Genomic DNA, 26,023 nt, shown 5'->3' with positions numbered 1-26,023 from the left:
TCTCATTTGTTTCCTTTGTTTTGATGTTTGTTTTTGTTAATTTTGAGATATGAATGGTTATCTATTGATTTGGATAACTTTTTTGTTTTTTTAGGCTTTGCTTAGTAGATTGGAGTATTCGAATGAAATTGGGACTTAACGCTGAAGAGGTTGAGATTACCTAACATTCTTGAAGGCCACAGCCATCCCTTGGTATTTTACCATGGCCATGGTGGCAGAACAAAAGAGAAAACAGAGACTAGGAAGCACCACAGCCTAGGTTGTGGTGACTTAAATTTAGCCTGGGCCAGGGTTGTGGCGGAAACTATTAGGGCATTTTTATCAGTTTTTCTTTCCTTTTTTCACTTAGGACTCTTTTGGTTATTTAAATATAATTGAAATCAGTTGTCAGGGACGGATTTTGCATATTTTTTAGAGGATAAGACGCATTCTTGGGGCTTGAAGACAAAGATCATATTTAAGAGTTTGATTTTTATTTATTTTCAAGTCTGATTATGTTTTCTTTCTCTCTATTATTTCTTTCTTTGTTCTTGGGATGGAGTAAATCTCTTTTGTTAGGGGAGGATGAACCCTAATTATGTTTGAACAATTTTTATTCTTAATACCAGATTTATGTTTATGAATTTGTGCAAGAGTTTAGGTTTAATGCTTTAATGAATGGATGATTCAATTACCTTGATGATGTTTCGAATAGAGAAGTTAGGGTTTATTGCTTAATTCATATTCATGATTGTTATATGGGAATAACATTGCACAACATATTAAAACTAGAAGTAATCGAATAGAGATTCTAGGATTAATTTGTGGTCTATCTAATTCATAACCAAATAGGGCGAATTAGTCGTAAGGGATTGATGAATTTATGCTTCTTAATTTCAGAGTAACCGAATAGGGATATGTATTAAGTTGAATATTATGCCTGAATATGGATAATTGGCCTTAGAAGAATTGTACCAATTCATGGCACAAACAGGTATTAAAAGTGGTTGTCAAGCATAATTAGGGGGAAATCTGTACCCTAACTTCATTAATATTGCAAAGTTCATCACATTATTTATTTGTTTAATTTAGTTATTTTTAATCCGTTACTTTTACACTTTAAGATTTTGTTTTCTCAAATAACATGTAGGCAGTTTTAGGTAATTACAAATATTTCGCTTTGATCTATGTGGGACGATACTCAAACTCATCACTTTATTACTTGAACACGACTAGTGCATTTGCTAAGGTTGATTTAATCGCATCAAGTTTTTGGCGCCGCTGCCGGGGATCATTAGATTGTTTGCGATTATTTTAAGATTACTTGTTACTTGGAGATTTTATTTTATTTTATTTTGTTTGTTTTTTTATTGGAAACCAATATGTTTCTGCTAGTGTATGACCAGAGCTTCTGGAAATATTTTACTAGCATTTGATCCTGAGATAGAGCGCACTTTTCATGCAAGAAAGAGAGCAATCAGAAGGGACATCATGGGTGATCACGATAACCCAAATAATGGAACACCACCAGCAACTCGTACACTAAATGAGTACTCTACCCCATCTCTAAATGGAGCAACATTGAGCATTCGACGACCGGTGACCAATGCCAACACCTTTGAGATAAAGCTAGCAATCATCCAGATGATTCAGTAGTCAATGCAGTTTGGTGGTTTGGCACATGAAGATCCCAACTTACATATTGCAAATTTCCAGGAGATTTGTGATACTTTTAAGCACAATGGAGTTTCCGATGAAGCTATAAGACTAAGATTGTTCCCATTTTCATTAAGAGACAAAGCTAAGAGTTGGTTGACCTTATTACCAACAGGCTCGATTACAACCTAGGAGCATATGACACAAAAATTCCTTAGTAGGTATTTTCCTCCTGCAAAGACTACACAATTGCATAATGATATTACTATGTTTGTGCAGGTGGATACAGAGTCACTATACGAAGCATAGGAAAGGTTCAAGGACATGCTTCGAAGATGTCCCCACCATGAATTACCGGTTTGGCTACAAGTCCAAACGTTCTATAATGGTCTTAATAGTGAAGTTTGAAACATGATCAATGCTGCTGCGGGTGGTACTTTAGGTAAGAAGACACCAGAATAAGCTTATGAATTCCTGGAGGAAATGGCTTCAAACTCTTATCAATGGTCAATAGAAAGGTTACCTATGAGAAAAATGTTGGGTGTTCATAACATAGATGATATCACGGCTTTGGCAGCACAAATGCAGGCGTTAAATAAGAAGATTGATGGACTTCAAATTCAAAAACTTGTAATAGTTGCTTCTATGTGTGATTTTTGTGGTGAAGATCACCCAAACCATGAGTGTCAATCAGGTAACATGTTTGCGATTAATTCTATGCATGATCAAGCTAACTATGTTTCAAATTTTCGCTGGCCTAATAATAATCCATACAGTGAAACATATAATCCAGTGTGGAGGAATCACCCAAATTTCTCTTGGAGTAACAATAATCAAGTGAAACAACCACTGCCAGGTTTTCAATCTCAAAAGAAGAAATCAAATTTAGAAGAGATGATGGTGAAGTTCTTGAGTACTACAAACACAAGAATTCATAATCAAGAGGTTTCCATCAAGAATTTAGAAGCTCAAATTGGCCAGTTAGCCAATATCATTTCGGGTAAACAGCAAGGGCATCTACCAAGTGACACAGAAAAGAACCCGAATGAGCAATGTAAGGCCATAACCTTGAGGGATGGAAAGGTGATTGGTGAAGAAGAATCACAAAAAAAGGCGGAAAGTGAAGCGAAGTTACCAATCTCCATTAAAGAAAAGAAAGCGAATTCAGAAAAAGAGACAGAGACTAAGGTAAAGGAAATTGCAAGAGGTAAAGGAAAAGGTACGTCAAATTATGATTCTATTGTTGTTGAAAAAGATGTATCTAAATTTCCTTATCCTGATAGAATTAGAAAGGATAAACTGGATCAACAATTTTCAAAGTTTTTAGAGGTCTTTAAGAAATTGCAAATAAGTATTCCATTTGCTGAAGCTTTAGCACAGATGCCTAGTTATGCAAAGTTCTTAAAAGACATCCTTTCTAACAAGCAGAAGATTGAGGAGCATGGGACAATTATGCTCACTGAAGACTGTATTGCCATACTGCAAAATAAATTACCTCCTAAACTAAGAGATCTAGGGAGTTTTACTATACCTTGTGCATTAGGAGATTCATTCTTTGATAAAGCATTGTGTGATTTAGGTGCTAGTATTAATTTAATGCCTTTATCAAATTTCAGGAAGCTAGGTCTTGGAGAAGTGAAAGAGACGAACATGTTCCTCTAGCTTGCTGATAGATCAATCAAACGACCAAAAGGCATTGTTGAAGACATTTTGTTAAAGGTTGACAAATTTATCTTTTCGGTGGACTTCGTAGTTCTTGATATGGAGGAGGACCGGGAGGTGCCTCTAATTTTGGGACATCCATTTTTTGCGACAGCTCATGCTCTGATAGACCTGCAACAAGGAAAATTAATTCTAAGACTAAATGATGAAGAAATAGTGTTTGATGTCCATAAAGCGATGAAAAATCCTACTATATTTTATATTGATTTTTGTTTTCACTCTGATAGTTTGGTGAGATTGTAGGTGATCACAGAGAAGAAGTTTTGCAAAAGGACTCTTTAGAGAGATGTCTAATGGAGTCAAGCACAACAAAAGATAAAGGCCCATGCTTGAGAGAAGAAGCTAAAGCGTTAGAGAATGAATCTCTGACTGATAATAATATGGAGCTAAAGGAGGATTTGCATAAAACTTCCAATGAGGCTTCTAAACTTGAACTTAAACCTCTTCCTTCACATTTAAAATATGTTTTTCTAGATAAAGATGCTTACCCTATGATTATTTCTGCATCTTTGACAGATTTGGAGGACAAGTCACTATTAGACATTTTGAGGAAGCATAAGAAGGCTATGGGATGGACAATTGCTCATATCAAGGGAATAAGCCCTTCCATCTGCATGCATAAGATCCTCATGGAAGAGAATTTCAAGCCAACAATACAACCGCAAAGGAGATTAAATCTTGCCATGCAAGAGGTGGTATGAAAGGAAATGGTAAAATTACTCGATGCAGGTATTATTTATCCTATCTCTGATAGTAATTGGGTTAGTCCTATGCAAGTAGTGCCTAAGAAAGGGGGAATGACTGTAGTGAAGAATGAAAATAATGAGCTTATCCCCACTAGGATGGTAACTGGATGGCGTGTGTGCATAGATTATAGAAGATTAAATTTTGCCACTAGAAAAGACCATTTCCCATTGCCATTTATTGATAAGATGTTAGAGAGATTAGCGGGTAATAAATTTTATTGTTTTCTTTATGGCTATTCTGGTTATTATCAAATTCCTATTGCTCTAGAGGACCAAGAGAAAACAACATTTAATTGTCTTTATGGCACGTTCGCTTATCGACGTATGCCATTTGGTTTATGTAATGCGCCAGCTACTTTCCAACGTTGCATGATGGCAATTTTCTCTGATATGACTAAAAAATTTCTGGAAATTTTCATTGATGATTTTACGTTGTATGCACTAACCTTTGAATCTTGTTTGCAAAATCTTGCGTTAGTTTTATAGCGTTGTGAGGAATCATATCTTGTGATGAATTGGGAGAAGTGCCATTTTATGGTTCGAGAAGGTATCATGCTTGGACACAAGATCTCTGAGCGAGGGATTGAGGTCGATAAAGCAAAAGTGGAAGTGATTGAAAAATTACCTCCCCTGACGATGATTCGAGTAGTCAAAAGTTTCCTTGGCCATGAGGGATTTTATAAAAGATTTATTAAAGATTTCTCAAAAATTGAAAAAACTCTATCTAATCTTCTTGCCAAGGATATAAGATTTAACTTTGATTCTAAATGTTTGCAGGCCTTTAATTTGTTGAAGGAGAAGCTAGTGACAGCACCAATAGTGGTCACACCAAATTGGAACAACCCCTTTGAAATTATGTGTGACGCGAGTGACTATGCCATCGATGCTGCTCTTGGTCAAAGGAAAGACAAAATGTTTCAGGTCATATCCTATGCCAATCATACCTTAAATGGTCTACAATTGAACTACACAACAACTGAGAAAGAATTACTAGCAGTGGTCTTCGCATTTGAGAAGTTTAGATCCTACCTCATAGGCACGAAATCCGTAGTCTACACAGATCATGCAGCTCTACGACATCTCTTTGCTAAGAAGGGTGCCAAACCACGCCTTATCAGATGGGTCCTTCTACTTCAAGAGTTTGATTTGGAGATTAAAGATTGAAAGGGGACAGAAAATCAAGTTGTTGATCATTTGTCCTGACTAGATAATTCAATCCTTGAAGAGGGAGTTATTAGTGCAGAATTTCCTGATGAGCGAATTCTATCTCTTAACTCTTTTCTTTTCTAAATCTCCATGGTTTGCTGATTTGGCTAATTTTCTTGTAGGAGGCTAGATTCCAAAGCATTTTATATTCCAGCAAAGGAAAAAAAAAATTGGCTGATGTCAAATATTATTTATGGGAAAGCCCTTACTTGTACAAACTATGTGTAGATCAAGTTGTTCAAAAATGTGTGCTGGAAGAAGAGATTGGAGCTATTTTGAGTCATTGCCATGATAGAGAAATCGGAAGGCATTTCGAGGCGAATCGCATAGCGGCAAAGGTGTTGCAATCAGGTTTTTATTGGCCCACTATGTTTCGGGATGCTCAAAGGTATGTATCCTCTTGTGATCATTGCCAAAGAACAGGTAATATTTCTAAGAAAGATGAGATGCCTTTAAATAATATATTGGTATGTGAAATTTTTGATATTTGGGGCATTGATTTCATGGGACTGTTTCCATCATCATATGGAAATGCTTTTATACTTGTGGCAGTAGATTACGTTTCCAAATGGGTGGAGGCAATTGCCACCAAAACTAATGATTCTAGAACAATACTCAAATTCCTTATATGGAATATTTTCACTAGATATGGAACTCCTTGGGCAATCATTAGTGATGGTGGGAAGCATTTTTGTAATCACCAATTTAATGCACTCTTAAAGAAATATGGAGTCACACATAAGGTAGCCACTCCCTACCATGCCCAAACTAGTGGTCAAGTAGAGGTCTCTAATAGAGAGCTAAAACGAATTTTAGAAAAGACCGTTAGTGCCTCTAGAAAAGATTGGGTGACAAAGTTAGACGATGCTTTATGGGCATATAGGGCAACCTTTAAAACACCTATAGGTATGTCACCTTATAGGTTAGTATTTGGAAAAGCATGTCACCTGCCAGTAGAATTAGAGCGCAAAGCTTATTGGGCTACTAAATTGTTGAATTTTGATGTGCAAAGTGCAAGTGCTAAACGTCTTTTGCAGGTGAGTGAGCTAGATGAATTTCTTCATTGGGCATACGAGAGTGCTAGTTTGTACAAGGAGAAGACAGAGATGGCATGATAGGCACATTGTTAAAAAGGTGTTCGAGCTGGGACAACAAGTTTTTCTTTACAATAGTCGTCTTTGTCTTTTCCCAGGAAAGCTAAAATCAAGATGGACGGGTCCATATGAGGTAATTCAGGTAACACCTTTTGGAGCAATTGAGATCCACCATGGAAAGACAGGTGAAATGTTTAAAGTTAATGGACACCACTTGAAGCACTATGTTGGAGGACGTTTTGATCCAAACACCACGTCCGTCCAGTTTCTTGAATGAAGAAAGTGGAGAAAGTCAAGCTAACGACTCTAAATTAGAACTATAATATTTTTCTTTCTTTTCTCTCTTTACAATTATTTTATTTTTGTTTGATTTTGTTTTGCTATCGTTGGAACAAGGAACAAGTTTGCGGGAAGCTTAAGTGATAGAAGAAGAATACAATTTTGAGCAGAATAAAACACAAGCTACCTTGTGTTATTTTACACAGCCATGGCCATGTTAAAAGATAAAAAGGTTGCAGATTCTAGCCTTCACCATGGGGTACCCCGTGTCATTTTACACAGTCGTGGCCATGTGCCAAAAAAAAAAAAATCTCTTCTTTTTCAGGGAAGTTTCTATCTTTTATTTTCCATATTTTCTATTTTGGTTTTTGTTTTTCATGCATTGAGGACATTGCATTCTTTAAGTTTGGGGGAGTGGGCAGTTTGATTTGTGTTGCATTGTTGATAGTCTGTTTCTTTTGTTTGGTGGGTTTGTTTTTAGAAGTGTTTATTTTATTTGTGTGTTTTTGGTCTGTATTTTGTATTGGTTGCATGGTGGTTATTATGCTTGTGCTTTTGATACAATCCCAAACGAAATTTTGTGATATCCCCAAAGAAAAAAAAATTTGCTTTTTGTGATGAACTTTGTAATCATTTGGAGTAGTGGTAGTATCAGGTCATTGAAAGGATTCAAATATGCTCATATCTTTAACAATGCTGAAGAGTATGTAATTCTAGATGGTTGTGCAAATCTGGTTTATTAGTTGACTTTGTTGTCTACTAGCTGAGCCTTGTCTTCACTCCCTATAAAAAAAAAAAAAAAAAAAAAAAAAAAAAAAAAAAAAAACTATATATACAGTCTTGAAATAAATTAACTATGCTTATTTGTTTTTTTTTTAATGAACTACTCTGCTGTTTCGAGCTACTTAGTAACCAAGAGTATTCATGAGCCCCATGTTTACTTTTGCGTCAAACCGTGGCTTGAAATATGAGTATGCAAAACACTTTATGTGTTGTGACATTGTTGAGTAACCGAGGGCACTCTTCACAAATGTGTGCATTCACGTAAAAAGGTGATGTGATAATCTGAGGAAGAAATTGAAAAAAGAAAAAAAAAGAGAATAAGAAGAAAAAAAGTAGGGGGTTGAGTATAAAGTCTTGGTGAGGCATGATCAGGTTGAGGAAAGATTAGAGTTTCACAATTAGCTGGGCTGTATGTTTGGTAGCATGAATATTATTTAAAGCATGTTTGCTTTCTTTTCCTTGATTTTGGGAATGTTGCAAATCCTTGATGATTGTTGAGTTTATTTTTCTGATATTTTCTTTACTCGGGGATGAGCAAAGGATTAAGTTTAGGGGAGTTGATAAGTTGCATAATTTGAGTGTTTTTAAGGTTGTTTTGATGTTAGTTTAGTTAACTTCTTATTTGTTTCCTTTGTTTTGATGTTTGTTTTTGTTAAGTTTGAGATATGAATGGTTACCTATTGATTTGGATAACTTTTGTGTTTTTTAAGGCTTTGATTAAGTAGATTGGAGTATTCAAATGAAATTGGGACTTAAAGCTTGAAGAAGTTGATATTACCTAACATTCTTGAAGGCCACGGCCATGCCTTGGTAGTTCACCATGGCCGGTGGTGGAACAAAGAGAAAACAAAGAGCCCAGGAAGCACCACAGCCTAGGCTGTGGTGATTTAAATTTGACCACGGCCAGGGTTGTGGCAGAAACTATTAGGGCGTTTTTATCAGTTTTTCTTTCCTTTTTCACTTAGGACTCTTTTGGGTATTTAAGTATAATTGAGATAGTTGTCAAGGGACGAATTTTGCATATTTTTTAGAGGAGAAGACACATTCTTAGGGCTTGAGGACTGAAGATCAGATTTAAGAGTTTGATTTTTTTTTATTTTCAAGTTTGATTATGTTTTCTTTCTTCTCTATTTATTTCTTTGTTCTTGGGATGGAGTAAATCCTTTTGTTAGGGGAGGATGGAACCCTAATTATGTTTTGAACAATTTTTATTCTTAATACCAGATTTATGTTTATGAATTTGTGCAAGAGTTTAGGTTTAATGCTTTATGAATGTTGGATTGATTCAATTACCTTGATGATGTTTCGAATAGAGAAGTTATGGTTTATTGCTTAATTCATATTCATAATTCTTATATGGGAATAACATTGCACAACATATTAAAACTAGAAGTAATCGAATAGAGATTCTAGGATTGATTTGTGGTCTATCTGATTCATAACCGAATAGGGTGAATTAGTCGTAAGGGATTGATGAATTTATGCTTCTTAATTTCAGAGTAACCGAATAGGGATCTGTATTAAGTTGAATATTATGCCTGAATAAGGATAGTTGGCCTTAGAAGAATTGTGCCAATTCACAGCACAAACAGGTATTAAAAGTGGTTGTCAAGCATAATTAGGGGGAAATCTATACCCTAACTTCATTAATATTGCAAAGTTCATCACATTATTCATTTGTTTAATTTAGTTATTTTTAATCCGTTACTTCTACACTCTAAGATTTTGTTTTCTCAAATAACATGAAGGTAGTTTTAGGTAATTACAAATATTTCACTTTGATCTCCGTGGGACGATACTCAAACTCATCACTTTATTACTTGAACACGACTAGTGTACTTGCTAAGGTTGATTTAGTCGCATCAGCTTCCGCACCCAATAAATTGAAGGTTAATAGTTCCAAGTTCGTTATGCTAAATGGAATCCTAATTTGATTTCATTGATTCTCAAACCTATCTCTAGCGTTGATAAGAGTGTAATTTAGAGATTTTTATTCCTTCCATATTATGTTTTTGTTATGTTTTATGCCTAGTTGAGCTGATTAGAGCTTATTTTGTAAGTTTGGCATATTTGGATAGACTTTAGGAAATAATTGAGAAAATATTAGGAAATTCCAGATTTTCCAGATTTTCCAGATTTTTCATTATTCTGACCAGTTCTACGTTTTTCAGGTTTTTCAGGGAGCTAGATTCCTCGATTGCAAAAGTGTTCTTTAGAGAAATTAAAGTAGACGAATCAAGCTTTTCAGGAATGTATTATGGGCAAGAATCCGAGTTCGTTTGGGTTCTCAGTAGTTGTTGCAAAACCAGGACCTGGAATCCTAGTCGCGGAAGGATTCCTTAGCTGAGTATTGAATCTTTGAATGGGCCTAACTGGAGTGTCAGATATCGAAAACGGGTGATTCAAAAGCCTAGATTCATCTACACATCCTGGACTACAATTTTCATGAAGTGATGGAGCCCAGAAAAGATCTTTTACATTGCAAGAATCCTGGTGCAAAATGGAGACGAATTCTGGAATCCATATCTGATCAGATTTTATCAAATCTGGAAGTCTATCTCCTAGGAAACATCTAGGAAATAAATTCCGTGATTCTTGGGGAAGAATTAAGGAAAACACATGTTATTTAATTAGAAGTTTTTAGGTTAAACGAGGGAGGACAGTAGAGTTTTAATTTTGGAGAGTTTTTGCGTTCTTGATCAAGATGTGCGGCTAATTTCCTTCTTCAGTTCAAGGGGATTTTGAAGCCTAATTTCATGTCATTGGTGTAACTTAACTTCAGTAACATTGTTCTCAATCTCGTTTTTATTAGAATTGTTTATGTTATTCTGATTTAATTGTCTGTGATTCTTGTTTGAGTGATTTAGTTTTGGCCTGCTAAATTGTTTAATCAGAATTTACCTGTTAGAATTAGGAATTGTGATACGTAATCGTCCTTTTTCTATTCAACGAGTGACGCATGATGATAGCTGATTATGGACAAGTTTTCGGTCTATTGTCTTGAATAACATAACCTAAGTTAAATAATCCGAGCTTGTGTGATTGTTGCTTAGATTGATCTATTCTCCTAATTCTTAAGGCTGCCATTGAATTAAATTTAGAGAGCTTGTTCTAGGTTGTTCAAGGGTTAGTATCTACTCGAAGAGCTTGTTTCAGTAGTGACAAACTAAGGGAGAATTCGGGCAACAGAGCTTGTTGTTTCCTAGGGTCAGTAGTTCCATAATGACGAGATAGAACAGTGTTACGGTTACTTTATGTCCAATGCATGTTTAGGTGGATATTGAACCGAGAACTGATTGTTTAACCTGATATTTTATTTCTCTGTTTTGCTCTAGTTTGCCTTGATCACAAACCCCCTTTCATTACTGTTGTCAGGTTTACTGTTTAGAGTTTAATTTGCATTTCTGTTGTTTTTATTGTTTTAGAATATAGAAATTAATCGAGTCATTCCCTATGGGATCGACCCTTGCTTGCCCTTTATACAATTCAATAGTTAGGTTAGTAAGGTTAATTAATTTGGTGCATTCGGCATGCTACCAAGCGTTCAATCAATCAATGACATTTACCCTAAGAGGCTAATACATGATTCACTTCTCAGTCTCATCATGCTCAACAAGATATTTCAATAAAAACAGAGTAATTACACAATCCATGCAATATAATGTAAAAGCAACATCAATTTATTGATTAGACATTAAAATCCCAATTACATCAAAACCCTTACCCAAAAGTGAGTTAGTTCATACTAAAATTAAATCAAATCAAAATAAAAACTGTAAACAAAGAATTCAAAATGATGGAATAACAAAAAGAGAACAAAATCTTCCCTATTTGATGAATCCAAAGAGTTTCAATCTCCAATCTTCTCTTCTTTCTCCCAAAAGTGTCGAATCCCGTTTAAAATGACTAAGTCCCATTTATATAGTCGATCCCTCAATCCTAAGACTCTCTCAAAACAATTAAAACGCACAGTTTTAATAACTGAAAATTGCAGACTTCGCCGCAGCAAAGAATAAACTTTGTCGCGGCATCGTGTTGGCTTCTAATTCACCATCCGACCCGATAGTTTATCACCGCGGCGAACTTTTCTGGGCTATTCTGAAATTACAAAACTGTCCTCCACTTGCTTCCTTGCTTGAATCTTCAATCTTTAGTGATCTCCAATAGGAACAAGCTTCATAGTGCTTCAAATCCGCTTTAGAACTTCCCCAAATCCTGAGATTCGCTTGCTTCTGGGTCCAGAAACTCAATTCCCCTCAGTATTTGCTCTAACTGCACGTTTTGGCTTGAAACATAAAATATTTGAAATTAAGTTGCAATTCAGGCACAAACAAAAGAAGAAATATCCAAAATCCGGCCAAAAAGCATAGATAAAACAGTATAATCCTATGATTATCACACCCCTTTGGCCAGAAGGGTTAGCCCAGCCCAGCTCACCAACCCTAACCCAAGAGGTTTTTGTGCGAGCTGAGCTGGGTCAACCTAGAATTTTTTTATTTTTTTTTTCTTTTGTGTAATTTTTTTAGCTAACTTTTTAAATATTAATAATTCAATTAAATTAACTTTTTTTGTTAACATTTCAAATATTAATTCAATTTTAATACAATTAAATTGTAATATAAGAAAAATTAGATTTATTCATTAATCGAAAAATAAAATAAAAAATAAGAAATTACAACAATTATTGCCTCGTTAAAATCTTACCAAGAAAAACCCAATTGGGACAAAAACTTGGTAAGGAAAAAAGAGTGCAATAATTGACAATTAGTTTACAAATTACAAAGTTACAATTTATGAAACAACTAATTTGAGGGTTGACTAGGACCTCTCTCATCTGTATTATCTAAATTACAAAATTGAAATGATTCTATTAAAGTATCTTTGACAATCTTGTATTGATGCTAATGGTGCAACCTTTCCCAATCTCAAAGACATGTGAGGACTTCAATCAATTTTGATGAAAGTTTAGTCCTCCTGTCATTTAAAATTCTTCCACTTGCACTAAATGTTTGTTTGGATGAGACGATTGAGACAAGAATAGAAAAAACATCCAAGGAAAGTCTTGATAATACCAGAAAAATACATTTTCTGGTTTTCCAATATTCTAAGACATCAAAGCTGGCTCTTTGTTATGGATCTGTTGGTAGCATGTCGGAGGTTCCCAAATATTGGTGAAGCTGATTTCTCTGTAGCTACATGAAGGACAATATATTTGTTGTTGATGCTTCTGAAGAGGAGTGTAATATCCCACTTGAGGTACGTATTTAAGATTTGCTGTATTAGTTAAAAGTTTATTGTTTCAACTTTAATTGAGTTTGTATGTTGAGTTGGTTGAATTGTTGCCTTGAAATTGGTTGAGTTTTGGTGAAGTTGGAAATCCAATCTTCGCCGGGGCGAAGAAGAAGCTTCACCGCGGCGAGGAGGAGATTGCACCCACGGGTAGGTTCTGCCCTGTTTCGCCGGGGCGACGCAAAGTTCTTCGCCGACTCTGCCGTAATTATGTTGAAGAAGTTAACACCCAATCAAGAAGAGAACTAGTTCAATGCTGTGGAACATAAGGAAGCGATTGGCTAGACCATAGCTGACATTAAGGGGATTAGTCCTTCCATATGCATGCATCAGATTTTCCTTGAAGAAGGTGCCAGACTGACACGTGAAGCGCAACGCAGATTAATTCCCCCAATGATGGATGTTGGTGAAAAAGAATCCTAAAGCTTTTAGATGCTGGGGTAATTTATCCAATTTCAGACAGTAAGTGGGTAAGTCCATGCAAGTGGTCCCTAAGAAATCTGTGTTATAATTGTGAAAAATCAAGACAATGAGTTGGTCCCTCACTGTTTTCAGACAGGCTGGCGTGTGTGCATTGATTACAGGAGTTGAACTCAACAACTCGAAAAGATCATTTTCCACTTCCCTTTATTAATCAAATGCTTGAGAGGTTAGCTGTTCATATTTATTACTGTTTTCTTGATAAATTTTCAAGTATAACCAGATTGTCATAGCACTGAGGGTCAAGAGAAGACGACATTCACATGTCCATTTGGTACTTTCACCTATCGCCAAATGCCATTTGTCTCTGCAATGCCCAGCCCACATTTCAGTGATGTATGGTAAGTATCTTTTCAGAATATGTCGAGTCAATTATAGAGGTTTTTATGGATGATTTTAGTGTCTACGGTGATTCAATTGATCAGTGCTTACATAACCTTACATAACCTTGTACTTAACTGGGAAAAATGTCATTTTATGGTAGAGTAAGTATAGTTTTGGGGCATATTGTTTAATCCAAGGGAATAGAGGTTGATAAGTCTAAGATAGATTTGGTTACAGCTTTCCCTTACCCCACCAGTTGCGGGAAGTTCGATCTTTTCTTGGCCATGCAGGTTTCTATCAGAGATTTATCAAGGACTTTTCAAAAATCGCATTGCCTCTATGCAGATTGTTACACAAAGATGTGGCTTTCATTTGATGAGCAGTGCAAGGAGGCATTTGACAAGTTGAAAACTGTTGACGACAGCACCGGTGACATCACCTAATTGGGATCTACCTTTCAAAATTATTGTGTGATGCGACAACTCCACATTAGGTGCTATCTTGGGTCAAAGAGTTGACAGACTTGTCACGCCATTTATATGCCTCCAAGACCTTGAATGGCGCCCAAATTATTCTACAACTAAAGAACTCTTATCTATTGTTTTTGCTTCAGAAAAATTTCGGTCATATTTGTTGGTGCTAAAGTCATTGTTTTTTCTGATCATGCAGCTTTTAGGTACTTGCTCACAAAGAAGGAGGCAAAACCAAGGCTAATTAGATGGATTCTTCTAATCCAGGAATTTGATTTGGAGATTAAAGATAAAAGGGAGTAGAGATGTTGTAGCAGACTACCTAGCCGTTTGGTTCGTGATAAAGATGAGCTTCCTTTACGAGAAATATTTTCGGATGAGCAATTGTTTTCCATTGAAATGGCGTCACCATGGTATGTAGATATTGTAAATTTTTTAGTTACTAACGTGTTGCCAAAGGATTTGACTAAGCCTCAAAGGACAGATCAAAAGTTGCTAAGTATTATGCTTGGCGATCCATATCTGTGGCATTGTGCTGACCAAGTGATAAGAAAGTGCGTCCCTGAACATGAATTTATTCCTATTTTAACCTTTTGTCATACCTATCATGTGGAGACATTTTGGACCACAGAGGACAGCTCATAAGGTATTGAATGCGGTTTTTATTGGCCATCATTGTTCAAGGATGCCTACATGTTCTGTAAGTCATGTGATAATTGCCAAAGAATAGGAAACATTTCTCGTAGAGATCAAATGCCAAAATCTCCTATATTAATTGTTGAAATTTTTATGTCTACGGCATTGATTTATGGGTCCTTTTCCTGTTTCCTTTGGTATAGTTTATATATTTTAGCTGTTGATTATGTTTCCAATGGGTAAGGCGAAAGCCACCAGAACTGACACTTCAAAGGTTGTTGCAGATTTTGTTAAAACTAACATTTTTGTCAGTTTTGGATACCAAGCGCCATAATCAGTGATAAAGGCACTCTTTTTGCAATAGGACAATGGAGGCATTGCTTAAGAAATACCATGTCACACACAAGGTCTCCATGTCGTACCACCCACAAACGTACAAATTAGTGTTCGGTAAGTCGTGTCATCTTCTAGTAGAATTAGAGCCAAGGCCTATTGGGCAATCAAGCATGGCAACATGAAATGAAGGAGCTGGCGTTAACAGGAAGTTGCAATTGCAAGAACTTGAGAAGTTGAGGAATGATGCCTACGAGAGTTCACATATCTACAAAGCAAAAACTAAGGCCTTTCATGACAAGATGATCTCCAGGAAGAATTTTTCTGTTGGACAGAGAGCCCTTTTTCATTCAAGCTAAATTATTTCCGGGTAAGTTCCGTTCTCATTGGGTGGGACCTTTTATTGGACTATGTTTTTCGTCATGGTGCAGTAGAAATCCAAAGTTTTAAAACAAACAAGTGTTTAAGGTCAATGGACATAGGCTTAAGCCTTACTATGAAGGGTTCCAATTCGCAATTTAAGAAGGTGGGATTGGAGGAGTTGATACATGAGTAGTGAAGACGATGCAGCGAGTCAGGCTAACGACTTTAACCAAAGGCCTGCTTGGGAGGTAAACCAAGAATTCTGATTTGATTTTCTTTTCCTTTGAATTTAGTTCTTATTTTTTTATTTGCCTGTCTCTACATTTGGGTCTTACATTGGGGCAATGTAATTTTAAGTGTGGGGAGAGTTAGGCTTAGGTGTTGTTATGTTTTTTTTTTTTTTTTTAAAGAGTTTTTTTTTTTAAGGAAGGTTTATGCTTTAAGTCATGTCTTTGAACGTCTATGATACATGAAATAGTAACTTGACTTTGTTATTGAGCATATTCCTTGACTTAGGATTTTAGCAATATTTCATAAAATAGAGTTAATTATATTTGAATCTTGTAGTTTTGAAACAATTGTCTTGATAAGTTGTGTGAACTTGGTGGACGAAGCATGATTGAGGGTTATACAACCCTTAAAAAAAAAAATTATTTCTCTTAAGCTAGTCCTAAATTTGGGTTTAAGTAAAATGAAAAAAAAGAAAAGAAAGGTATGTGATGGGTCGAAATGGAGCGTAAAACGCACTCACTCATAAACACAACCATAAAATGAGATGGAGCATAAAATGCACTCATTTTTTCAAAACAGAAAAATATAAAAAAATATCCTAGTTTGCTACCCAGTTTGTAGTAGTAAAGAGAAACGATTGAGGAAAAAGTTGAGAGGTGAGTTGTACATGAGTTGGTTGTGATTAGTTTCCTTGTTTGCATTGACTGATTGAGTATTATGGAAATGATGAGAGAGATGAATGTCCTTAACTCTACTTTATTTTATTTTGTTGCTTCCTAAGTTAAGTATGAATATCATGGATTAAATATTGTTGCTTTATGCATCATGATGGTGTTCTTAATATGACTTGAGTGTAAATCTTTTTTTTTTTTTTTTTTTTTTTTTTTTTTTTTTTTTTTTTTTTTTTTTTTTTTTTGCCTGGGACGGGCAAAAGCTAAGTGTGGGGGAATTCGTAAGAGTGTAATTTATATATTTTTTTATTCCTTCCATATTATGTTTTTTATTATGTTTTATGCCTAGTTGAGTTGATTAGAGTTTATTTTGTAAGTTTGGCATATTTGGATGATTTTATGAAATAATTGAGAAAAGATTAGGAAATTCTAGATTTTTTGTTATTCTGACCATGTGCGTTTTTCAGGTTTTTCATGAAGTTAGATTTCTCGATTGCAAAAGTGTTCTTTAGAAAAAGTAAGTAACGAATCAAGCCTTCCAGGAAGTATTATAGGCGGGAATCTAAGTTTGTTTGGGCCTCATTAGTTGTTGCAAAACCGGACCTGGAATCCTTTCGCGGAAGGATTTCCTGGCTGAGTATTGAGTCTTCGAATGGGCCTAATTGGAGCTTCAGATATTGAAAGCAGGTGATTCAAAAGCCCAAATTCATCTACACATCAGTAATACAACTTTTATGAAGTGACCAAGCCCAGAAAAGTTCATTTACGTGTGAGAATCCTAGTGCAAGCTGATTATGAATTCATTGTCCATATCTGATAAGGAATTGACAGTTTTGGAAGTCTATCGTTTAGGAAAGGTCTAGGAAAGTAATTTCCATTTTTCCTAGGGCATATGGAGGAAAAAACCGTTATTTATTTATTTATGAGTTGTTAGTTAACCGCGGGGCGGGGGGTGTTGGGAGGGGTGGAGTTTTTTTTGAGTTTTTTACTTTCTACGTCAATATGGCGGCTGATCTTTTCTTCTTCAAGGGGATTTTGAAGTCTGAATTCATGCATTGGTGTAACTTAACTTCAGTACATTGTTCTTAATCTTGTTCTTATTGAATTTTTTATGTTATTCTGTTTTAATTGTTTTTTATTTTTGTTTAGGTGATTTAGTAATGGCCTGCTAAATTGTTTAATAGGAATTTTATCTGTTAGAACTAGGAATTGTGATACGTAATTGTCCTCCTCTTCTATTCAATGAGTAACCATGATGACGAAGATTACGGACAAGTTCTCAATCTGTCACCTTGAATAACATACCTAAGTTTAATATCCGATCTTGCGTGATTGTTGCTTGGATTGATCTTTTTTCCTAATGCTTAAGGCTGCCATTGAATTAATCAGAGAGCTTATTCTAGGTTGTTCAAGGGTTAGGATCTAATTGAAGAGCTTATTTCAGTAGTGAAAATTAAGGGAAATTAGGTAACAGAGCTTGTTGTTTCCTAGGGTTAATATTCCATAATAACGAGATAGAATAATGTTACGGTTAATTCATGTCCAATGCATGTTTGTGGATCTTGAACCGAGAACTAGTTGTTTTTAATATGATTTTTCTACCATTAGAGATTTATTCGTTTCACGTTAGATTGCATTGTCTATAACCCCTTTCATTATTCTGTTGTCATGTTTACTGTTTAGATTTTATTTTATTTTATTCTTCTATTATTTTCATTGGGTTTTGTCAAAATATAAGATTTAATTGAATCATTCCTTGTGGGATCGACCCTTGCTCCACCTATATTCAATTTAGTAGTTAGGTTAGTAAGGTTATTAATTTGGAGCATTCGCATGCTACCAGTATCTATCAAAACTCAAACAATAAAGTTGTGATCTATTTCTTGGGCTCCATAGCATTTTATCATCTCAATTAGAGCTCGATGAGAGAGTTATGCCTAGATTACGAAGTGATGTTGAAACTGTTCGAAATCGCCCAATTAGTTTCATTTTGCATTTAACGCCTCCATTTGCATCCTAAATATAAATAATGAGTACATTTAGGCACCAAATAAGTAATAAAGACTAGACATTAGGGGGGGGGGGGGGGATATGACATTTTGCATTCTCATCAATAGGATTATCATTTTGAGATTTCTAATGATGGTTGTCCTTTAGTTTGAATGGTATTCTATTTGGAATTGCATGGTTACTAACGGATTATATGTTCTTGATTTAAATAATAAAATATTCTCAATATTAAAACTAAGAGAGCTAAACATAGTGATCGACCCAAACATACCTCCTAGCATTGTAATTGGGTCGGTTAATCAAGCTCACATTGCAAAACTTCAAAGGGATGGAGTTTTGGACCCTTTTGACTTCTAGTTATTTGAGTTATGTAAGTCATGCCTTTTAGGCAAGATGACCAAGTCATCTTTGATAGAAGAAAGTGAAGAGCTATTGAACTGTTAGGCATCATCCACAGTGATGTATGCGACCCACTAACAGTTGAAGCTAGAGGTGGTATTCATACTTCAGCACATTTACTGTGATTTCGTAGAGATGTTATGTTTCCTTATGAGATAAATTGAAGCCTTTGATAAATTCAAAAAAATCAGGAATGAAGTACAAAATATGTTGGCAAAAGTATTAAAGATCTTCGGTCAGATCAAGGTGGTGAATACTTAAGCTCAGGGTATTCTGAATACCTAAAGGAATGTGGGATAGTATCACAGTTCACCCCTCCTACACACCCCAACACAATGGAGTGTCTGAGAGGAGGAATAGACCTTACTTGATATGGTTAGGTCCATGATGAGTTTTAGTGATCCTTGCATCATCTGGGATTATGCATTGAGACTGCGACTCTGTACTGAAGCGAGTGTGTGAAAGTCTGTAGATAGACTCCATATGAACTAGGATTGGGCAAAGCCAACTTGTCTTATCTAAAGATTTGGGGTTGTGAAACTCACGTCAAGAAATTGACTTCGAACAAGCCAGGCTCGAAATCCTACAAATGTATATTTGTGTGGTATCTTAAGGAGACCAAAGATACTATTTCTACCATCTAGAAGAGCGCAAAATTTTGTTCGCTCGTGTTGGTGTCTTCTTAGAGAATGATTTTCTAAGAAGTACTAGAGAAAAGTAGAACTCGATAAAGTTCTAGAACCGAAGATACATTAGATGAAGGACAGGAAGATGTGCCACGGGAAGTGGTTGAACATCTGAGAAGTCACTCCACAATCTGTGGATCAAAGTGAATCACCTCAAGTAGCATAGAAGCTACGTAGGTTTGGGGAACACGTCATGAGCCTAGGAGATAGTGTTTTCTTGTACTCAACATCGTGACGTACTAGTTTACCCAGACATGAACCTAGAACCTATGAAGATGCTATCAGATTCAAATTCCGTTAAATGGCTTGAAGCCATGAAATTTGAGATGGACTCCATGTAACAAACCAGGGATGTTCTCTGGTGGATCCACCTGAAGGGGTAAAACCCATTTGTAAATGGGTCTTCAAGAAGAAAACTAACACGGATGGCAAGGTGCATACCTATAAGGCATGACTAGTTGCCAAAGGTTTCAACCAATTCATGGTATTAACTATGAAGAAACCTTTTCGCTGATTGCCATGATAATCCATCCAAATTATGTTCGCAATTGCTGCATATCATGACTATGAGATTGACAAATGGATGTCAAAACGACTTTCTGAATGGAAACCTTAGAGATGTGTATATGACACAACCTGATGGTTCATTCTTGATGGACAAGTGATAAGGTATGTAGTTGCAGAGGTCCATTTATGGACTCAAAAAGCTTTAAGGAGCTGAAACATTTGTTTTGATGAAGCCGTAAAAGAATTCAGTTTTTATCAAGGATAAGATGAGCCATGTGTTTACAAGAAGGTAAGTGGAGCGCAGTGGCATTCCTAGTATGTATGTCGATGACATACTTCTGATCGGGAATGATATACCGAACTTGCATTTGGTATAGACTTGGTTACCAAGTACTTCTTTATGAAGGACTTAGGAGAAGCAACCTACATCCTCGAATAAAGATCTATCATCATAGATCATGTGGTTGCTTGGCCTAAGTCAGAGTATATACATTGACAAGGTACTGAAAGATCAGTGGAAGAATCTAAGAAGGGATTTCTTCCGATGTCACATGGTGTCTATCTCTGTAAGGATATGTGTCCTAAAACTGGATGAGATATATAGGATGAAGAGGATCCCATATGATCAACAATTGGATCCATCATGCATGCCATGTGTATTCGGATCGATGTCTCATGTGCATTAAGCATTGGTAGTAGATATAATCAGATTCAGGTGAGAATCACTAGATAGCTGTCGAGAACATCCTTAAGTACTTGGAAAAGACTAAAGATATGTTCTTGGTTTATGGAGGGGAAGATGGGTTCACTGTAAGAGGATACAGTGACGCTAGTTTCAAAATGGATAAAGATGATTATCATTCGCAATCCGAGTTTGCATTTTAATGGGGATGCAGTGAGCTGGAAGAGCTCTAAGTAAAGCACTGTGGCAGACTCTACAATGAGGCTAAGTATATCTCATTATTCGATGCAGCTAAGAGGCAGTTTGATTAAGAAGTTCATCACCAAACTTAGTGTGATCTCTAAGATGTTGATCCAATACATGCTATTGTGACAACAATGGAGCAATAGCTCAAGCAAAGGAATCACGGTCTCACCAGAAGTCCAGACACATACTCAGATGATTTCATCTCATCAGAAATGTTGAGAGGAAAGATGTGCAGATCAGTAAAGTACATATTGATGACAATCTCGCCGATCCACTAACGAAGCCTCTGTCGCAGCAGAACATGAAGGGCACTTAGATCATTTGGTATTAAATACATGAATGATTGGCTATAGTACAAATGGGAGATTGTTAGAATAGGTGCCTTAGAGCCAATCAAATATTGTAGAATTGAATCTTTGTAATAATGTTCATTAATCAATAAAAGACATTTTATTCTATATCATGTAAATCATATGGAATGTATTGATATATTTCCTCAGATGGTAGAAACGTGACGAGGATATCAAGTGTTTCAAATCTTAATAGTGAGAACCCTTGTCACATATGGTCACCATTTTGAAATGTCCATAGTCCTAGTATTATTCTACTAAGGACACAATAATATGGTAAGCTATCATAGTGTTGAATGACCCTATCGAAAGGCAGTGATTGATCTCACTTGTCAAGGTTGTTTGCTGACACTGGTGCAATACTGTTGCTTGTTGTAGCAATTTCACTGATAGACCCACCAAGGATTCCATATGGATGGTAACCCGAGTGTCTATGGAATAAATCCTCTAACGATGGTGGTGCATGTGATCCTTAGACTTGAAATCACGAGAGCGCTTGTGCACCGATTGGTGTAGTTTTACACTAGCCTAATAGTTCTATTTAGAGCTATCAATATGGTAGTGATTGGTACATCGAGGAGTGTATCAAGACTATTGGTATATGACAGAGGATTCATCACTCTCGGGTATGGGAGAAGTTATCTCACTGTGTGATTCAGTGAATGACAATGACTTAAAGTTGTGGCCACAGTGGGATTGAGCAACAGCTCATCCAATTATATTCCTGTCATTGGCCCAGTATGGATAACAAAGATATCGAGGATAATTGTTGACACTATTTTTTGTACCCCACTCGATGAGATAATAGATGATGAAATGATTTGATTACGGTAACCATATCATTATAGGTAGCTATTTCGCTGAATCTAAATCTATCGGGTGGCCATGAGGCCTTACTAGAGGTCATCTTGGTTTGTGTGTAGTGAGACGATTGGTTGGTATCAATCGCGATATTACTCGCTGTCGATATGATAAGAGCATGTGAGTCACACACTTAGAAGACAGTTTAAGGATGGTAATTTTGAAGGGTATATTCATCTTTTAGACGAATGTGCATATTGATAATTTTGTTTGTAATTAAATTTACTAGTTGTAGCCTATGTCAAATTTTTTTATTGGGTAATTTAGAAAAAAATAAAATTTAATTATTAGAGTTAATATTAATATTTAACTAAATAATTTAAATAGGGTTAATATGTAATTCTACCTAAGTTTGGGTTGTTGCTAAACTTTGTGGGTGGAATGGAAATTTGCTTTTTATTTAAAGCAGAAAAATGTAGGTTTATAAACATAATTCATTTGTCCGTGGTGAGTTTTTGAAGAGAAATTTTATCTTCTTTTTCTCTACATTCAATCTTCTAAAATCCATACTCCTTAAAGCCAGTAATTAATTCTAGCAAAATTAATTCTTGGTCATTGGCGTATGTCTTTGTGCAGACACGTGAGTTCAATTCCATTCTCGAATCGGTAGTGACACATTCAGAGACATTGACAGAGCCTCCAATCGTAGATATAATCTAATCCTGGTATGGATTTTGTTGTTTCAATTTAAGCATGTAATTATATATATCAGACCCTGATCTTGGCGAAGTTAAAGTAATTGATGGGTGAAAATTTTGTTTTCGCTGCCTTTGTTCATCTATTTACTGCCAATTCAATCAGCTTGGAAAATGACAACAAAGGGCATAATGGACCTTGTCTTCCTTCTGACCAAGAGTTATGATTTGTTAATGCCATCATTGATTTTGGGAAACTTGAGGGATTTCTGAAAAGTTTTTGTAACTTGACCGCAAATCTGGCTTTTTCAAAAAGGTAGTGTGAGTAACTAAATTTTTCTTTGACATAATTACATTAGTGGACATTGTATAAAGGGACAAGTGTCCCTAAATGGATATGAAAAATGCTACGTTTACAACATATCTCACAACCTTCTTTTCAAACCCTAAGGTGTCAATAGATGACATTGTCATGTCATCCTACCACACCCAGGCACCTAAGGCATTATGAGAAACAAATGGTCGTTCCTCCCTATGAAGAACGACCATTCCTCCATAAGGAATGGTTGTTCCTTACCTTGTTTCTATCTTATCAATTCCTTTCTTTAATTTTGTTGTTGTTGTTCTTCTTCAATTTTCTTCTTCTTCTTCTTGGAACAACCTTGTTTCTTGAAGGAACAACATTGTTCATTCTTCTTCTTCTTGTTGGAACACCTTGTTCTTCAAGAAACAACCATTCCTTATGAAAGGATGGTTGTTCCTTACATAAGGAACGGTCATTCCTTCATAAGGAATGTTCGCTCCTCTGTGAGAAAACCTAGTCAATTATTTTGCGTCTTGGGGTGGGGGAACTGATGTGACAATGCCAACTCAGCTGTCATGTCGAGGTTGAAAGAGAAGTTGTGAGAATGTGTTGTTGGCATAGCATTACTCAATGGATATTCATCTAATGTATTAATGCGACTCTCATGTTTATAAAAAGGGGCTCGAAGGTAATTTGTAAGCATAGAGAAATGTAGAGTTTGTAACAAGAGCCATTGCTATACAATATCAATTAAGCACTATATCTCCCAATTTCTAACTTTCATCCTTATTTTTTCTTCTATTTTTAATATCTATCATGGGGTCATTATACTTACTCTTTAGATAATTTGACCAAGTCTTTTTGAACAATAAGAAACTAAAATTGTAGGTCTTTCCATTTTGTTTTTAATCTAATGTTTTTTGCACTTTTAATTTTTTATAATCATGCTATTTTTTAAAAAAATTCTCCTATATTGTCATTTTGTACTACTTTTGGTATTATATTTTCCACTTTTCTTGGGTCACAAATTTTAAAGGTCTATTAGCTTGATTAAAGGGACTCAAGTGTTACTATTAATTCCTATACATATATGTTGATACACAAATCTACACCAACTAGAGTGATCCAATCGACCTTGGTGGGATCAGAACTGGGGATAATCAACATTAATATAATGAATGTAGTAAAGTGAATGGCAAAGAGATTTTTAAAGTCGTTCGGCAGAATAAACTTTGAGCCTATGTCCACTGTTTTTGTATTTGTGTGAGAGCTTACAATAGTAATTCTGGAAAAATTTTCCAACCCCTTTCTCATTGTTTGAGGGGGTTTATATACAGAGTTTGTACAAATGAAAGAGAAAAAAGAGAAAAAATAAAGGGCAATTGAATTGAAATGTAACTCCGATATTCCTCAAGATTGGGCATTGTGACTGCTAGAGATTGATATCAATTGTGTCTTTTTCGAGATATCTAAGATCTAAAGTTATCTAGAATTGGTTGAACGATCACGCGAATTGTTCTTGACTAGCTTGTGCTGGTTGAGCTATAGCTCAACAAGCTTGTATTGGGTCAGACAATCGGTGGAGTCGAGCTAGTTCTGGATCAAGCTATACCTGTGATACTCAGAGCTCGTTGGAACAATCAACAACATCTGCCCCTAGTGTTTGATGCTCATTTTGAGCTTCGAAGACTATTGTTCAATGGATATCAAGCTCAGCGTGGTCAGAAGTCATTGCACGCACAGTTCGGTTGAGCTTCGAGGGTCGAACTCATGCCTACTGATTTACTCCACACTTGGATCTTCTCCCTTTGAGACACCTGTCAAACTTGGAATATGAATGTTAGGAAAATTATGTAATTCCACGCGATCATGTCACATTATGCGGTACTTTTGGCAGTCACGTTTCGTCGTGCGTGGGCGACTACAGTTGTCCACGTGCAGAGTGTAGGTGACATGCGACAATGGTTATGATCATAGCAGTTTGACGGTTCATCGCCCCTCTTGGATGGCTGACATTGGCCACATCCAACGGCTATGATTGCTCGATAAATGGCTGACACGTGGCCACATCCCTGCCTTTTCATCTCCCATGCAAGCTACTATAAAAACGCAAAGTCATTCGAAACTTACTCACTTGCGAAATTTCTCTAACGACTTTTGCTTATTCTGTTGCTAGGGCTTCATCATTGTCACGATCTCTTTTCAGTAGTTCTTCCTATTCGCCTTGTTCCGATAAGCTTCTTTCCTCTCTTTAGTTGCTTTCTCTATTTTTGCGGCTAAGGGTGGCCATTATCGTGGCCACATTGGGTCTTCTAGGGCTTTACTAGGGTTTTAAGTGTGTCTTCACAAGAAACTTGGTCCACGTGATGGAATGCACTTGGAAAAAGGCTGCAGCTTCCTAGCGGCGATGTCAAAGGCATAGGCAAGCTTCTCCATTTCTGGGTATCTTGTCTTCGCATCAAGCACCTCTTGCTCCATAGTATATCACCACTGCAACTCCTCTTTCTTCGTGTACCAAAGCCCATTGATAGCGAACTTTGACACCGACAAATACAATAGTATGGATTGCCCTGGACGGGGCTTTGATAACAAAGGAGGCTGCCCAGCATTTTTCTTTAGCTCCTAGAGGCTCTCTTGCACTCCGCTGTCCATTGGAAATCTTTCTTCCCCTTCGAGGTCTCAAGAATGGTAAGCATATGTTTGTGGCTTGAGAAACAAACCTGCTGAGTGTAACCACTGCCTTGTTAAGCTCTATACTTACCTTATGCTGGTCGGGCTTTTCATATCTAGCAGAGCTTGGAATCTTCTATAGGTTGGCTTCAATGCCTTGTTGATTTACAAGGAACCCCTAATTTTCCCGAGCTTACTCGAACGCCCATTTCAGGGGAATGAACTTCGTTCTGTATTTCCTAGTGGGTCGAACATTTCCCCCAGATGCTCAATGGGGTTTTCAACGAACTTTGATTTGAAAAGCTTGTCGTCGATGTATACCTCCATTGTTTTGACAATTGGTTAGCGAACATCTGTTCACCAAGCTTGGTATGGCTCTAGCATTCTTTAGGCCACAACATAACTCTAAAC

The 26,023-nt window shown here is 36.2% G+C and overlaps 1 protein-coding gene and 1 non-coding gene across 2 annotated transcripts; one reads left to right on the top strand and one right to left on the bottom strand.

Moving 5' to 3' along the window:
• Positions 1–1,882: 1,882 nt before the first annotated feature.
• On the bottom strand, positions 1,883–1,988 carry LOC116136455. Its single transcript, XR_004129033.1, has one exon. It is a non-coding gene; the product is annotated as a small nucleolar RNA R71 (small nucleolar RNA).
• Positions 1,989–2,169: 181 nt separating this feature from the next.
• On the top strand, positions 2,170–5,267 carry LOC116136420. Its single transcript, XM_031422134.1, has 3 exons — positions 2,170–3,103; positions 3,601–4,052; positions 4,881–5,267. Exons 1-3 carry the CDS (start codon positions 2,170–2,172, stop codon positions 5,265–5,267), a joined length of 1,773 nt encoding a protein of 590 aa, XP_031277994.1.
• The last annotated feature ends 20,756 nt before the right edge of the window (positions 5,268–26,023 follow it).

The sequence above is a fragment of the Pistacia vera genome, unplaced genomic scaffold, assembly GCF_008641045.1.
Source record: "Pistacia vera cultivar Batoury unplaced genomic scaffold, PisVer_v2 Contig313, whole genome shotgun sequence".
NCBI classification, from domain to species: domain Eukaryota; kingdom Viridiplantae; phylum Streptophyta; class Magnoliopsida; order Sapindales; family Anacardiaceae; genus Pistacia; species Pistacia vera.
Note: the sequence above shows the minus strand (reverse complement) of the source record. Positions and strands in the feature narration are given on the sequence as shown.

What these genes read in the sequence shown, in the direction of transcription:
- LOC116136420 (XM_031422134.1), top strand. Translation starts at nt 2,170, where the DNA reads ATGTTGGGTGTTCATAACATAGATGATATCACGGCTTTGGCAGCACAA. An exon ending in AATTATGCTCACTGAAGACT is followed by an intron (nt 3,104 to 3,600) that starts GTATTGCCATAC and finishes GTGAGATTGTAG; the next exon opens with GTGATCACAGAGAAGAAGTT. An exon ending in ATCTTGCCATGCAAGAGGTG is followed by an intron (nt 4,053 to 4,880) that starts GTATGAAAGGAA and finishes AAATGTTTGCAG; the next exon opens with GCCTTTAATTTGTTGAAGGA.